The sequence below is a fragment of the Arvicola amphibius genome, chromosome 6 (genome assembly GCF_903992535.2).
Source record: "Arvicola amphibius chromosome 6, mArvAmp1.2, whole genome shotgun sequence".
NCBI lineage: Eukaryota > Metazoa > Chordata > Mammalia > Rodentia > Cricetidae > Arvicola > Arvicola amphibius.
The window spans coordinates 26671664-26685948 of record NC_052052.2 but is presented as its reverse complement, the minus strand read 5'-3'; the positions used below and the strand labels follow the sequence as shown (position 1 = coordinate 26685948).

General features: G+C 44.3%; 1 protein-coding gene across 2 annotated transcripts in view; it reads left to right on the top strand.

The window, feature by feature from the left end:
* The window catches only part of Grik3 (glutamate ionotropic receptor kainate type subunit 3), a 214655-nt gene that overhangs the window by 123655 nt on the left and 76715 nt on the right, over nt 1-14285 (top strand). For both annotated transcript variants that reach the window (XM_038333725.1, XM_038333726.1), the window contains exon 2: nt 10946-11122. In XM_038333725.1, coding sequence (XP_038189653.1) covers nt 10946-11122 — 177 coding nt within the window. The remainder of the gene's footprint in view (nt 1-10945; nt 11123-14285) is intronic.

Sequence of the window (14285 nt, the reverse complement as noted above, 5' to 3'; positions counted from 1 at the left end):
TGGTTGGTTCTGCTGCTGTGGACTTGAGGTGACACTGGGCAGCTGGTGGTGGAGCAAAGCAGCTCCCTTGCTGGCTGACAGGAAGCAGAGAGGGGCCAGGAAGTAACAGAGACAAGATGTAGCCCAAGGAACCAGCCTAGTGATATTCATTCTACAGCAAGGCCACACCCCTTAATGTTTTCAGCCAAATTAGCATCATCAGCTGAAGATTAAGCTTGAACCCTATGAGGAGGGCAGAGAGGGGAGCAGGTAATATTAAAACCATACATCCAGGTTTTGTCTTGTTCTTTTGATTTTTTTTTTTTTTTTGATTTGTTTGTTCGAGATAGGGTTTCTCTGTGTAAACAGCCTTGGCTGTCCTGGAACTCACTCTGAAGACCAGAATGGCGTCTAACACAGAGAGAGCTCCCTGCTTCTGCCTTCTGAGTGCTGGGATTAAAGGCATATACCACCATCGTCAGGCTAACATCCAAGTTTTTTTAAAATGATTTATTTTATTTTGTATATGGGTGTTTTGCCTGCAAGTGTGTATGCATACTGCATGTGTGCCTGCTGTCCCTAGAGGATGGAAAAGGGTATCTGATCTCTTGGGACTAGAGTTACATACAGATGGTTGTGAGATGCCTTGTGGGTGCTGGTAATTGAACCCAGGTCCTTTGGGAGAGGAGTCAGTGCTCCTAACCACTGAGCCACCCCCACACCGTAAGACCTCTTTAAATTAGGTTTCTGTTACTGAGTTTTAGAAGTTCTCTGTATATCCTGGTTATTAATCTTTTGTCAGTTGTGGCCATACTCTCCATGCCCTAGGTTACCTTTTCTCACTCTTTACTTGTGTCCTTGGACACACAATTTTTTTTTCATGAAGCCCAAATTGTCTGGTTTTTCTTCTCTTGCCGATGCTTTTGACATTTGCATCAAGAAAAACACTGCCAAATCCTATGTTTTTGCCCTATTTCCTTCTATGAGTCTGTAGTTTTAGACATTATATTTAGTAAGTAGAAAGTTTGAAATTAGGAACTGAGAGTTTTCTAAATTTGTTCCTTTTCAAGATTGTTTTGATTATTCAAAGTTCAGTGAGCGTCTGTGTTGATTTTCTGTTTTAAAAAAAGGCATCAGGATTTTTACTAGATTACATTGACTCTGTAGAGCGGAGCACTATTGATACCTGGATATCATGCTGTCCTCCCGGCATGTGTTTCTATTTATTTATGTATATTTTTAAAGATTTATTTTTTTTTAATCTGTCAGTGCTCGATCTGCGTGTGTGACTTTATGCCAGAAGAGGGCACCAGATCTCACTATTGATGGCTGTGAGCCACCATGCCGTTGCTGGGAATTGAGCCCAGGACCTCTGGAAGAGCAGCCAGTGTTCTTAACCACTGAGCCATCTCTCCAGCCCCTATTTTCATTTTCTTTAACTTTGTTCAGCAATATTTTGTAGTTTCATCATGCATGTCTTTTATCTCCTTGTTAAGTTAAATTTTAAATATTATCCTTCTTAAAAGATGGGAACTGGAGAGATGACTCGGTGCTTAAGGGCACATATACATAACTTCCGCAGGGAGCTGGAGCTTGGTTCCTATATCCATATGGGGTGTCGCACAACCTCCTGAGACTCCAGCTTCAGGGGATCTGACAACCTCTTCTGGACTCTGTAGCCATCAGCACACACACACACACACACACACACACATCCATATACATGTAATTAAAAACTTTTAAATCTTATTGATACTTTTTCCTTCTCTTTGATGTTATTATAAGTTTAGTTGTTTTTATAATTTTCTTCTTGGTTATTATTCATAACTAATGCATAGAAATACAGCTGTATCATTTTGGCTTTGTATTCTACTTTACAAATCTTACTAGTTCTAAGGGTTTTTATGAACTATTAAAATTTTCCTACATACAAAATCATATCTGCAAATAGAGATAATCTAATTTTTTTCTTTTCTAGTTCAGGTATCTATTTGTTTTTACTGCCTAATGTTTTGGACAGAACTGTCACTAGCATGTTCAATTCTAGAGGCAAAAGTCGGCATCTGTATTAGGTTGTTTTATAATTGACAAAATACCTGAGAGAAGTGGGCTAAGGTGGGTAGGGGTATTTGGTTTGTGGTTTAAGGGATTTCAAGTCCACCATGGCAAAGATGGTCCTGTGGCTGCAGTAGTGCAGTCTGTGGGGAGGAGCTTGCTGTTGTGACTTCTTATGTGGTCCTGACTAAGAAGACGATGTAGGGCAAAGCAGGATATAACCCCTCAAATGCCTACTCCCATTGACTTACCTCCACAAGCCATGTGTCCCAACCCCAAAGGTCCCACAGTCTCTGAGCAGATGTTCAAACACATGAGCCAATGGTGGGCATCTCATATCCAGTTAGCCAGTGATGGGCATCTCATATTCAGTGAGCCAATGATGGACATCCCATGTCCAGTGAGCCGGTGATGGACATCCCATGTCCAGTGAGCCGGTGATGGACATCCCATGTCCAGTGAGCCGGTGATGGACATCCCATGTCCAGTGAGCCGGTGATGGACATCCCATGTCCAGTGAGCCGGTGATGGACATCCCATGTCCAGTCCACAATGGCATCCTTGTCTTGTTCCCAGTCCTTGAGAGAAGCTCCCATCTTTCACCACTCACTATGTTTGCCGTGGGTTTTTCATATACAGCTTTTACTTAATTTGTAGTTTCTTAAGGATTTTTATTAGAAAAAAAATGGGCTGAACTTTTCCAAAGCTTTCTCTTCAGGGCTTGAGATACTCGTGTGAGGTTCCCTACTTCATCTGCTTAGTCCAGTGTCTCGCCTTGATCAGGTTTTGTGTTTCGAGCTGTCCTTGCATTCCAGCCGTGAATTCCACTGACCGTCGATCCATTCGCTCTTACTCTGCACGCCTTCTCTCTGCGTACTTTCTTGCAGACAATAAGCACTTGGCTCTTACCGTCTTTTGTTCACTCTGTCAATGCCTTTTGGAGATGCATTTGAGCCACTGGTGCTTAAAGCCAAATTGGGTAGAGCTAGGCTAATACATTCCATGTTTCTCACCGCTTTCTGCCCTTGTTGTCCCATTTCAATTTTCTACTCTTTCTCTGCCTTTTTTGCTTTAATCAAAAAGATATTATGATTCCGGTACCTTCCATCTTTCAGCGTCTTCTGCGGTCACCCCAAAGTTCATAAGGTCCATTTACAACTAACCCAAGCCCTCCCCAGGTAGCATTACATCCCTCACAAAGTAGGTCCTTTCTTGCGACAATTCTCCCTTCCATCCTCGCGCCTGTGATGTCGTTGATTTGGTTTATAAATAACTGTGTGCGTGTGTGTGCATGCGCGCATGCGCGTGTTTAACTGTTATTTCAAACAAGCAGTTATTTGTTAAATCAATTCAGAATAAGAAAGACATAATTTTGCCTTCACTTAATTTCTTTCTAGTGTTTTTCATTTTCTGTTTTGGTTCCCATTTCTGACCTACATCATTCTCCTTCTCTCTAAATGTCTTTTTACATTTCCTGAAGTGCAGGTCCACGGTAAACAAATTTCTTCCATTTTTGTTGTTATTTCTCTTCACATTTGAAGGCTAAATTCTCCAGATAAAGAATTTTTGTTTGGGGGCTGGAGAGATGGCTCAGAGGTTAAGAGCACCGGCTGCTCTTCCAGAGGTCCTGAGTTCAATTCCCAGCAACCACATGGTGGCTCACAACCATCCGTAATGAGATCTGGTGCTCTCTTCTGGCATACAGACGTACAAGGAGGCCGAATGTTTTATACATAATAAATATATACATAAATAAATATTAAAAAAAGAATTTTTGCTTGTTTCCCACTGCCCTCCAAACATTTCACACCACCCTCTCCACAACAAGGTGGTCTCCTGGAGAAGTCAGATACAATTCCCGACTTCACTCGTCCCTAGGGAAGGTGTGTTTCTCTTTTCTTCCAACAGGATTCTTTTTAATCTTTCACTTTCTGCTATTTGAAAATGGTATGCTTAGATACGACTGGGATGGGTACCCTACGCAGTATTTTCCAAGCATCCTAAACCTGCAGTGTGGTGTTTTACACTAATTTGGGAAACGTTTTCAGCAACGATTGTTCCCATCATTTCTTCTCACGGCTCTCTTCTGCTCTTTCTATTTCGGTTTTAATTTGAAACAACCTGCAGCTCTCAGATATTGATATTATGTCCTGTTGCTTTCTCCTCCCCGTCCTATGCCCCGCGCCACCCACCCTGCTTCAGTTTTTGGTTTTCTTTTTTTTTTTTTTTTTTTTTTTCCGAGACAGGGTTTCTCTGCAGCTAGCTCTGGAGCTAGCTCTTGTAGACCAGGCTGGTCTCGAACTCACAGAGCTCCGCCTGCCTCTGCCTCCCAAGTGCTGGGATTAAAGGCGTGCGCCACCACCGCCCGGCCAGTTTTTGGTTTTGAAGATTTCTATTGAGATTTCCTTAAGCTCATGGTCCACCTGCTAGGAACCTGTCACTGACTTGCTTGCTTGTTTGCTTTCTTCCTTAAGATTTATTTATTTATTATGTATACAATGTTCTGCCTGCATGTATGCCTTCAGTTCAGTTTAGGGCACCAGATCTCATTACACATGGTTGTGAGCTACCATGTAGTTGCTGGGAATTGAACTCAGGACCTCTGGAAGAGCAGCCAGTGCTCTTAACCTCTGAGCCATCTCTCCAGCCCCTGTCACTGGCATTCTTTGTTTCTGTATAGTGTTCTGCTCTCTAGCATTTCTTTTTGTCTTTTTCTCAGAAGTTCATGGTCTTCTATGTTGTTCACTTTACCACGAGAGTGCTTACGGTTGTTTTGAATTCCTAGTGGGACAGTTCCAGCATACTTAAGATCTCTCTGTCTGAGTCTGTTACTTGTTTGTCTATATTTTTTTCTAGTGTGTGTGTATGAAAGAGAGATGGGGGGAGAGAAAGGAGGAAAGGGGGAGAGAACTGGATAAAGGAACTGATGTTTATTTATGTGTATGTGTCTGGTGTGTGTGTGTGTGTGTGTGTGTGTGTGTGTTTTGTGTAATGGTGTTCAGTCCCGTGGAGACTGAGGCTAATTTTTAAAGCCTCGCTCAAGCACTCATCTTATTGCCTGAGGCAGATTCCTTTAGTTGAACCAGAACTCACTGGCTCTGGCTACCCAGCGTATTCCAGGGGTCTCTGTCTCTGCCTTCTAGTGCTAGAATTGCAGATATCCTGCCATAATCAAGCGCTAGCAGGTTAGGCTCTAGTCAGCTAATTTCACTTGAGGCAGACCTTGTGAAGAGGAAAGCTCTCTGACATGTTTTTAAGTCAGTCCTGTTCCCTTCTACTGCCGACTACACACCCGCCCTCCACAGTACTCACTCTGAGAACCTGGATGGGCTCGGAAATGGATCCCAGAGATTCAGGACCCTGATAAGTGCTACTCACGTTGGGGAGATCTCATCCCTCGGGCTTATCTACACTAATTCTGCAGGTACCTGCCAATTGCAGTTTGGGTTTTACTTCTGGATCCTGTGTTGGTTTCTGCTCCCAGGTCTGTACTTCCGCAGACTCTCCTCATAGATAGAACAAAATACCCAACAGAAACCACGTCGTGGAAGAAGGCTTTATTTTTGATTTAGGGTTTCATCGTGGGTGAGGTTCAGCGTCTGGGACTCCATCTTCAGCAGCGGGAGCTGGTAGATGCCTCGTGTTTTGGGTCTGGTTGGGAACCTGGAAGCTAAGACGTCAGGCTGGAACTGGGGCCAGCTATAACCTTCTAGCCCTGTCCCTATGGTTTTATGCCTGATAGCTAGGCCCTGTATCCAAAAGGGTTCCACAGTGTCCCCAACTGAGGACCAAGTGTTCAAACACATTAAGCCTGCATTTCTCATTAACAATTCGGATATATTGAGATTCTTCTGTTCTCTAGTTGCTCTGACCAATTTGGGGGAAATGATTTTCCATGGCTTCATGCTTACAGACTCAAGAAAAGTTGGTTTCTCAGTTGCTTCTTTGATGGAGTGATGACTTCTTTCAAGCTTTTCATATGGCCGACCAGAAACTGGAAGCCACATTTTTTTTTCTTTTAGTTTCCTCAAATAATGAAAACAATCCAAATACCCTCAACTGGCATATGGATAAATGAAATGTAGCATATCTATGCACAGTAATGATAGTTACCAATACAACAGAACAAGGTACTTAGACATGCTACACATCAATAAGCCTCAAACCCGCTGAGCACAAGAAGCCAGTCACAGAGCACCCAGTATGGGATTATATTTGTATGAAATGCTCAGGGAAAAAAAAATCTTTGGAAACAAAAAGCAAATTAGTGGTTCCCTGGGGCTGCTGGTGCAAACAGTGAAAGAGTCACAGGGGGTGTTATTGGAAGATGGAGAATTTCTAAAATTGGGTTTGCTATGCTCACATGACTTCTTCACTTACTCAAAACCACCATATACATAAAACGGGTCAATTTTGTGGAGCACAAATAATCTCCCAAGAAAGCTCATTACTGAAAAGAATAAAGGCTTATCTATAAACACATGACAGTATAAAATATGCAGTGGTCCCCCTTACCCCAGGGTCAAGCCCGTCCCCACCCCACTTCATTCTTCTTTCTTTCCTTCATTTCTTCAAAATGGCAACAGCAAACAAAACACATCATGGCCATTTCCCATATCATTGCCGTTTTTGAATATAGCCACACGTGGTGGCGGACACCTTTAGTTCCAGCACTCGGGAGGCAGAGGCAGGCAGATTTCTGAGTTCAAGACTAGCCTGGTCTACAGAGTGAGTCAGTACAGCCGGGGCTACACACAGAAAAAAGGGAGGTGTGGAATTATAATATAATTACATCATCTCCCCTTTCTCTTGCCTCCCTTCACCCCTCCCATGTACTTCCTTTGCTCTTTTTCAAATTCATGGTCTCTCCTTTATTGTTGTTGCACACACACTCCAAAACATAGAAATACAACCTGATCAGATAATATAATATAATATAATATAATATAATATAATATAATATAATATATGTTTCCAGGGCTGGCCATTTGATATTGGATAACCAGTCTATGTCCCCATCCCTGGGGGGAAGCCTGTTCCTCCTGGTCCCAGCATCCTTAGTTGCCTGTGGTTCTTGTTTATGGGTTGAGGCCTGGTGCACTCTCCTTCTTCCATGTTTGCATATCTGACGAGATGTCATTCTTGTTCGGGGCTTGTTTAGGTAGCCATGTTGGTGAGACGTCTTGGATATAGCTTCTCTGACATTTCTAGGAGAGACAACCTTGCAGCAAACCTCCTGGTCCCCTGGCTCCTTCTGCCCCGCCTTCTGCAAGGATCCCTGAGCTTTAGGTCCAGGAGCTGTGGTGAGGTTGCATCCATTGGGGCTGAGCTCCAGACTCTACATTTTGATCAGTTGTGGGTTTTCTGCAATGGTCTCCATTGGTATTGGCTGGTGTTGCGTGTCAACTTGACACAAGCTAGCGTCATCAGAGGAAGGAGCATCAGTTGAGGAAATTCCTTGATGAGATCCAGCTATAACGCATTTTCTCATTTGGTGGTCAATGGGGAAGGGCCTAGCTAACGGTGGGTAGTGACATCCCCAGGCTGGTAGTCCTGGGTTCTAGAAGCAGGCGGGTTGAGCAACCTAGGCGAAGCAAGCCAGTAAACAGCCCCCCTCCATGGCCTCTTCATCAGCTCCTGCCTCCAGGTTCCTGCCCTGCTTGAGTTCCTGTCCTGACTTCCTCCAATGATAGACTATGATCTGGAAGTGTAAACCAGATAAACCCTTTTCCCCATGTGTTTTGGTCATGGTGTTTGGTCACAGCAATAGAAGCCCTGGCTGAAACACCATTTGTTACAAAGAGAAGTTTCTCTGATGAGGAGTCATACTATTCTGTTTTTGCAGTCCCGTGGACATACATGGCTTACTATCCCCTGGCTGGGTTTCTAGATCTTCTCCACGCATGGCCATTAGGAGAAGCTGTGTGTGCCATCTTCCCCATCTGCCGACAATGAAGCAGGCCCCAGTGTTTTAACCTGCCTTCTCCCATTGCTCATCAGATGAGCTAAACCAGCATCTTCCTTTTGATTTCAGCTGGGTGTTTAGTCACAAGGAAAGCTGACAGCTCTCTCTGTCCACTGTTAGCTTGTTTCCATTTTTGTTGCTGTCGTTAATGGAGTACCCACTCTTTTCCTTTGTGCTGGCTTACACTGGGGTATCTGTCTTTTTTGCTGAGTCTAAGTGCCTTTTATAACATTAACTTTTACACTGCTGTCTATGATGCAGCTATTTCAGGCTAGCCTCTTAGAAGTCCATGTTGTTTGTGGTGATTTTGGTGCATAGAAATCTCACGCTACTTCTTTGGGGTTATCAGTCTTTCTCTACATTTTCTGACTTTATTTTAGACAGGCTTTTTCTTTCTTTTTTCTTTTTTTTTAAAGATTTATTTATTTATTATGTATGCAGTGTTCTGCCTGCATGTATTTCTGCAGGCCAGAAGAGGGCACCAGACCCCATTACAGATGGTTGTGAGCCACCATGTGGTTGCTGGGAATTGAACTCAGGACCTCTGTAAGGGCAGTCAGTGCTCTTAATCTCTGAGCCATCTCTCCAGCCCTAGACAGGCTTTTTCTAGCCCAATATTATATACTGTTTGCCCTTATTTTCCATTTTTGGCAATTGTATAGTGTTCTCGTTCCCCTTTCTCTTGTTTTCTTACTAATCTTTAACTCATCTGGAAATGATTGTGATGCATGGAATAAGATTGGAATCTAGAGACCCAAATATGTATCTCAGTGGTAGAGTGCTTGCCTAGCATGTATAAAACCCTAGATTCAATCCTTGTATCAAAAAAAAAAACCTAAAATCCCAAATAATAAAATAATTGTCAGGACACAATTAATGAATAATTCATTCTTTTGCCACTGCTGCGAAACATCTTCTCATCCGTGTTTTAGATACTTGTCTCTGCTTGAGCCTCTTTCGACAGCTTTTTATCTCATTCTCTTGATCTCCTGTGTTTTCAGACGCTATTACAACATGGTTTTAATTATTTGGGCTTAATGATATATTTTCAAATCTGATAATACGCGTCACCTTTCATCATTTCTGTAAAGACATTTTTTTTCAGTCATTATCTCGTGCTTAGCTTTCACATTTTGGAGTCATTTTTTTTTTCCAAGTCAAAGAGAAGTCCTTTGTGGCTTGATCGGAGCTGAATTAAACTGAAAAATGGCTGGAGAAAACTGAGACCTGAAATTTTGCTTTCCCCGGGGCAGCAGCATCAGAGCTATGTGTGTCCATCTCTTTGTCTCTGCCTCCTGCCAGGGGGGGTCACTAGGTAGGCCTGGCGAGTCTGAAACTCCCAGAGATCCACCACCTCTGCTGCTGGGTGCTGGGATTAAAGGCCTGCGCCACCACTTCAGGCTTGGCTGTCTCTCTTGCTTGCGGTGTTGATAAGCTTTCGTTGTAAGCTATTGGAATTGTACGTTTATATCGGGGTTATTATTTGTTGTTCAGTGTGTTTGCTGATGCTGTGAAGGGGGACCTTTCACTGTGAGGTTTCCTTCTGAGTTCTCACTGATAGAAAGCGGTGCTGTCAATATGTGCTAACTACTTGTTTAACTCTTCCTAACCATTCTCACCTGTCTTCGTGGTTAGGGTTGATTTTTTTTTTCCCCATTGCACCCACTGATGCATTAGTAGCACTGATGTTCCAGGCATAACCAACCAATTCCTGACTGGATCTGAGGTCAGCTCCATGGAAAGGAATGTGTGCATGGTGCTATGAACTTGCTTAACAACCTATAGCTAGGGATATACAAGCCTTACAGAGAAAATCTGCGGCTGCTGATTTGATAAATGCTTGTGCAGTTAAGCTGCCTTCTACTTTTGTCTGTTTAAACCCATAGATTGGGGCAGCTTTGGTCAGGAAAACCTCTGTGGGCTATATGCGATGGTCAGAGCAGAGATTCATGATTGGTCAAAGTGCTAAGAATAAGTGTGTGTTGAGTATTCAGCCCTAACCGGGATATCCCCATTAGCCCTTTGAGGCCCAGAGGGGGTGGGACAACAGTAAGAGCCAGAGGCTAGGGAGGAGTGCCATGAAATGCTGACTTTTGCGTGTGGTATGGCCACTGTAGTCGTGAACAGACAGCATCCGTGACCACCTGCACAAGACCCGTACATGCACTATGAAAGAGAAAGCCATGGAGGTAGCAGGGACCTCACCAGGAAGGAGCGGGAGGGAGATAAGAGACATAGTGGGGATTGAGGACAATCACAGTATATTAGCAATTATCCCACGTGCAAATAGGAGTTTGCACCTTTGTGGCAGCCCTGCCTCCCGTTCACTTTCTGTCTCGTCTTGCAGGTTAGTGGCGCAGTGTGAATCTTTACCAACACTTTTTAAATTTTTCCTTTGACAAGAACGCCTCCAGGGTTTCATTAGGTATTAGTCACTGTGCTATTAAGGCTGACGTGAGCTAAAGTTGCTTGAAGGAAGTGTCTTTCCTGCCGCTGCCGTATCAGACGTTCTTTATGGTGGTAGACCCTGGATTTCATCAGATGCCTTCCTGAGTTTTGAGAGTTGATCATATTTTCATCCCCTTTGAACTATCGACGTGGTGGAATTGTACTCACAGATTTCTTTACTGAACGGGTCTTGCATTCCTGAAATAAAACTATGTGGTCATGGTATGTTAGCCCTGTAATATTCTGGTAGGTTCTACTTGCCAGAACTCTATTAAGAATTTTCATAGCAGTATTAAGTTGGTAATCTTATTTTGGCCTGTCAGATTTTGTTAGCAGGAATCTGCCAGCTGTGTAAAATGTATACTTTTTGAACATGGAAATTATCTAGGATCTTATTGAACACTGGGGTGGGAAGACCCTGTCTATATGACCTGCGTGGAACATCCTCGCTCCGGCCCCATCCCTCCTACGCACACACAGCTCTGTCGTCTCTCACAGGAGGAATCTTTGAGTATGCAGACGGCCCCAACGCCCAGGTCATGAACGCCGAGGAGCATGCCTTTCGATTTTCTGCCAACATCATCAACAGGAACAGGACTCTGCTGCCCAACACAACCTTGACTTACGACATTCAGCGGATTCACTTCCATGATAGCTTCGAGGCCACCAAGAAGGGTGAGTGCGTGGATCCTCGCTGTACACTTACAACTTGAGGCTGGGGCGGGGATGAAGCCTTTTTCACTTGGTCTGGGGGCCTGATTCTTTCTCTGTCTAGAGCAGCCTGTGCCAATTTCCCAGGAGCAGGGGCAGGGGCTGCAAGGAAGTCTCAGGCTAGCCAGGCATGGTGCTGTAGCCCGTAATGCCAGCAGTCAGGAAGCCAAGGGAAGATCATGAGCTCCAGGCCAATCTGGGCTATGTGGCAAGTACAAGGTCAACCTGAATTACACGCAAGACCCTGAGAGGCTATGAAGGGTGGTTGGTTAGCGGAGGAAAGGTAGGCAGGGCCTGGGATTGCCTAAAGGAGCCAGCCAAGGTTTCCAGGACCTTTGAACCAACATGAACATTTTCAAACTTGAGGTTTTTTCTGTTAGTTTTATTTATTTATTTTTATTTTATTTTATTTTTTTTTTTTTGGTTTTTCGAGACAGGGTTTCTCTGTAGCTTTGGAGCCTGTCCTGGAACTAGCTCTTGTAGACCAGGCTGGTCTCGAACTCACAGAGATCCGCCTGCCTCTGCCTCCCGAGTGCTGGGATTAAAGGTGTGCGCCACCGCCGCCCGGCTGTTAGTTTTATTTTTAATGGGCAAATATTATAATTATTTATGGTATAGGATGTGCTGTCTGGATACATGTGTGTCTTGCATATTGCTCAAATCAGAGGACCTCACACACCCACCGCATCTAGCATTCATAATTTCTTTATAGTAAGAACATTGAAGATCCCCTCTTTCAGCTATTTCAAAATATGCACTACATTATTATTAACCATAGTCTCCTTGCTATGGAACTTATTTTATCTTTCATTAGTATCCTACTCAAGTAGCAATAGGTAGCGTCCATATAAAACAGATACCGTATTAGCCCGAGAGCACACCATCTGCCTGCCATAAAAAAGACTTCATGAAAACGGCATGCTGCTCAATTCCTGCAGTGGCTTGACCCCAGAGGCTATAGCTGAGTCCTGAGTCTGACCCCTGTCCCATATTCGGTGTGTGTCTGTACTTTCTGTTGCCCGCACCTGCATTAGAAAATCCTGGCTCGCAATAGCAAGGTATGGTAAGTCTATTTCAAGTGACTCCACACCAGAATTCTTAAAGATAAGGGGCCTCACACCACACACACACACACACACACACACACACACACACACCAGTAACTAACTTCTCAGTGCCTGGGTGAGTAGCTAGTTGTCAGTGTGCCATAAAGCATACCCAAGTGCCCAGTGGGTTTTGTTGTTGTTGTTACTATGTTCTTTAAAGATTTATTTACTTTTGTTTTATGTGTATGAGTGTTTACATGTATATATGGGTACCACATGTATGCAGTGCCTGAAGAAGCCAGAAGAGGGTGTCGGATCCCTGTGGTAATGGAATTTTATTATGAATTGCAGTGTGGGTGCTGGGAACTGAACTTGGCTCCTCTGCTAGAGCAACCAGTGCTCTTAACCGCTGAGCCATCTCTCCAGCCCCATTTTAATGTCTTTTAAATGACAGTTCGTATACATAAACCCGTGCTTGGGTGCATGCACACTGTCGGCCCTCCAGGTGGGCTCTGGTTTCAGCAAATCATGGGCCCAAAACACCAGGAGGGAAAAAAGAATTTCTTCCGTACTAAACATATATAGACTTTGCTGTGTCATTTCCCCTAAACAATAAGCACAGCACCTATTTACATAGCATTTGCATTGCATTGTGGGATGAGGCATCTTAAGATGACAGAGCATAAGGCGTAGTGTGTGGAAGAAATATGCAAATACCAAGCCCCTCGGTGCCAGGGACCCAGCATCTGTGAGTCTGATATCTGCAGGGGGTCCTGGAACCAATTCCCTGCGGATCCTGAGGGAGACTGCATATCTGAACTATATTTTTACATATATATTTAATTCAAATTCAACTTAAAGGCTTAGATAACTGGAAATAGCTTCCATAGAACCTTAGATTTCCATGTAACCATTTAAAGATCTCGAGCCCAAGGAATCTCATTTCCAAAATGACTAGGTCATCCTTTCCGAAATATGATATCATAACCCATCAAAGCTCATATCACAATTTTTAGTAAAATCATTGGGTTTCTAATGTACTTTCTCTTCTCCCTCGCATTGCTGAAGGGAAGACTCTCTTTTGGTATTTGCTCTATTCCTGGGGCACCTAAAGGATAAGAGACTGTAGTAACTGCTCAGTGAAGTGATTGTTGACTGTACCGGTAAACCATGAGAACCTAAGATTCATTGTCTAGGACCGCTGTAAACTGAGCTTAGGGGTCAGCATCATCCATGGTAGGCTAGCCTTGTCTCTCTAAGGAGTTCCTGGTTGCTAAGCCTCCTAGGCTGCCAGGGTGGAGCCACCAGGATGTTACCTGCTGTTTTCCAAAGCCCCATTGTGGGTTAGCTTTTGAGGTCAGAGTCTGCAGAGCATAGAAACTGGCATCGCTACCACCCTGACCTTAGCTGTGTTGGACAGAGTGCCTCTGCTAAGTGCTTACATTGGTGTCTGGTTCTCTAAGAAATAGGACTTTGCTCTGGGTACATGGGGCTCCCTGGCCCTCCACACACTAGGCGGGGCCTGACTCCCACAAAGGCTTTCCCGGCTGCCCCTCCTCTCCTGTGTGTGCCTAAGGTAAGAGGCTCCATGAGATTGAGCTGTTATGTCTGACATTCATGAGCCTCACTCCACCCTAGCTTAGACCTGAGCCCTACCTCCCTGAACTAGTCTTGATTGTTCCGGGCATACCCTGCACCCTGCGACCAGCACCAGGAAGCCAAGGGTCCATCTCCCTGCCATGCTGACACCCACATGCAAATGACTACACTGGATCAGGCCTAGCCCCAGAAATTTCAGGGCTCAGCAAATGCCTGGCGTCAGATCCGAGGCCCTCATAGGTCTAGCCAGCCCGAAGGCTATGCTGTCTGGCTAGTGATGCTTAGTATTCCCACACAGGCACCTTCCCCAACCTGGTGGCAGCAGAGCACTGTTTGGGAGCCTTCCCAGGGCTCTTCCTTCCAGGATTTACACTTCATATGCAACACTGCCAGGTTGTTCACAGAGACCAGAGGCAGAACGCCCACTCTCAGCAGTCAGCTATAGTCTTTCCTTCCATATCAGACCACACGGCTTACTCCCC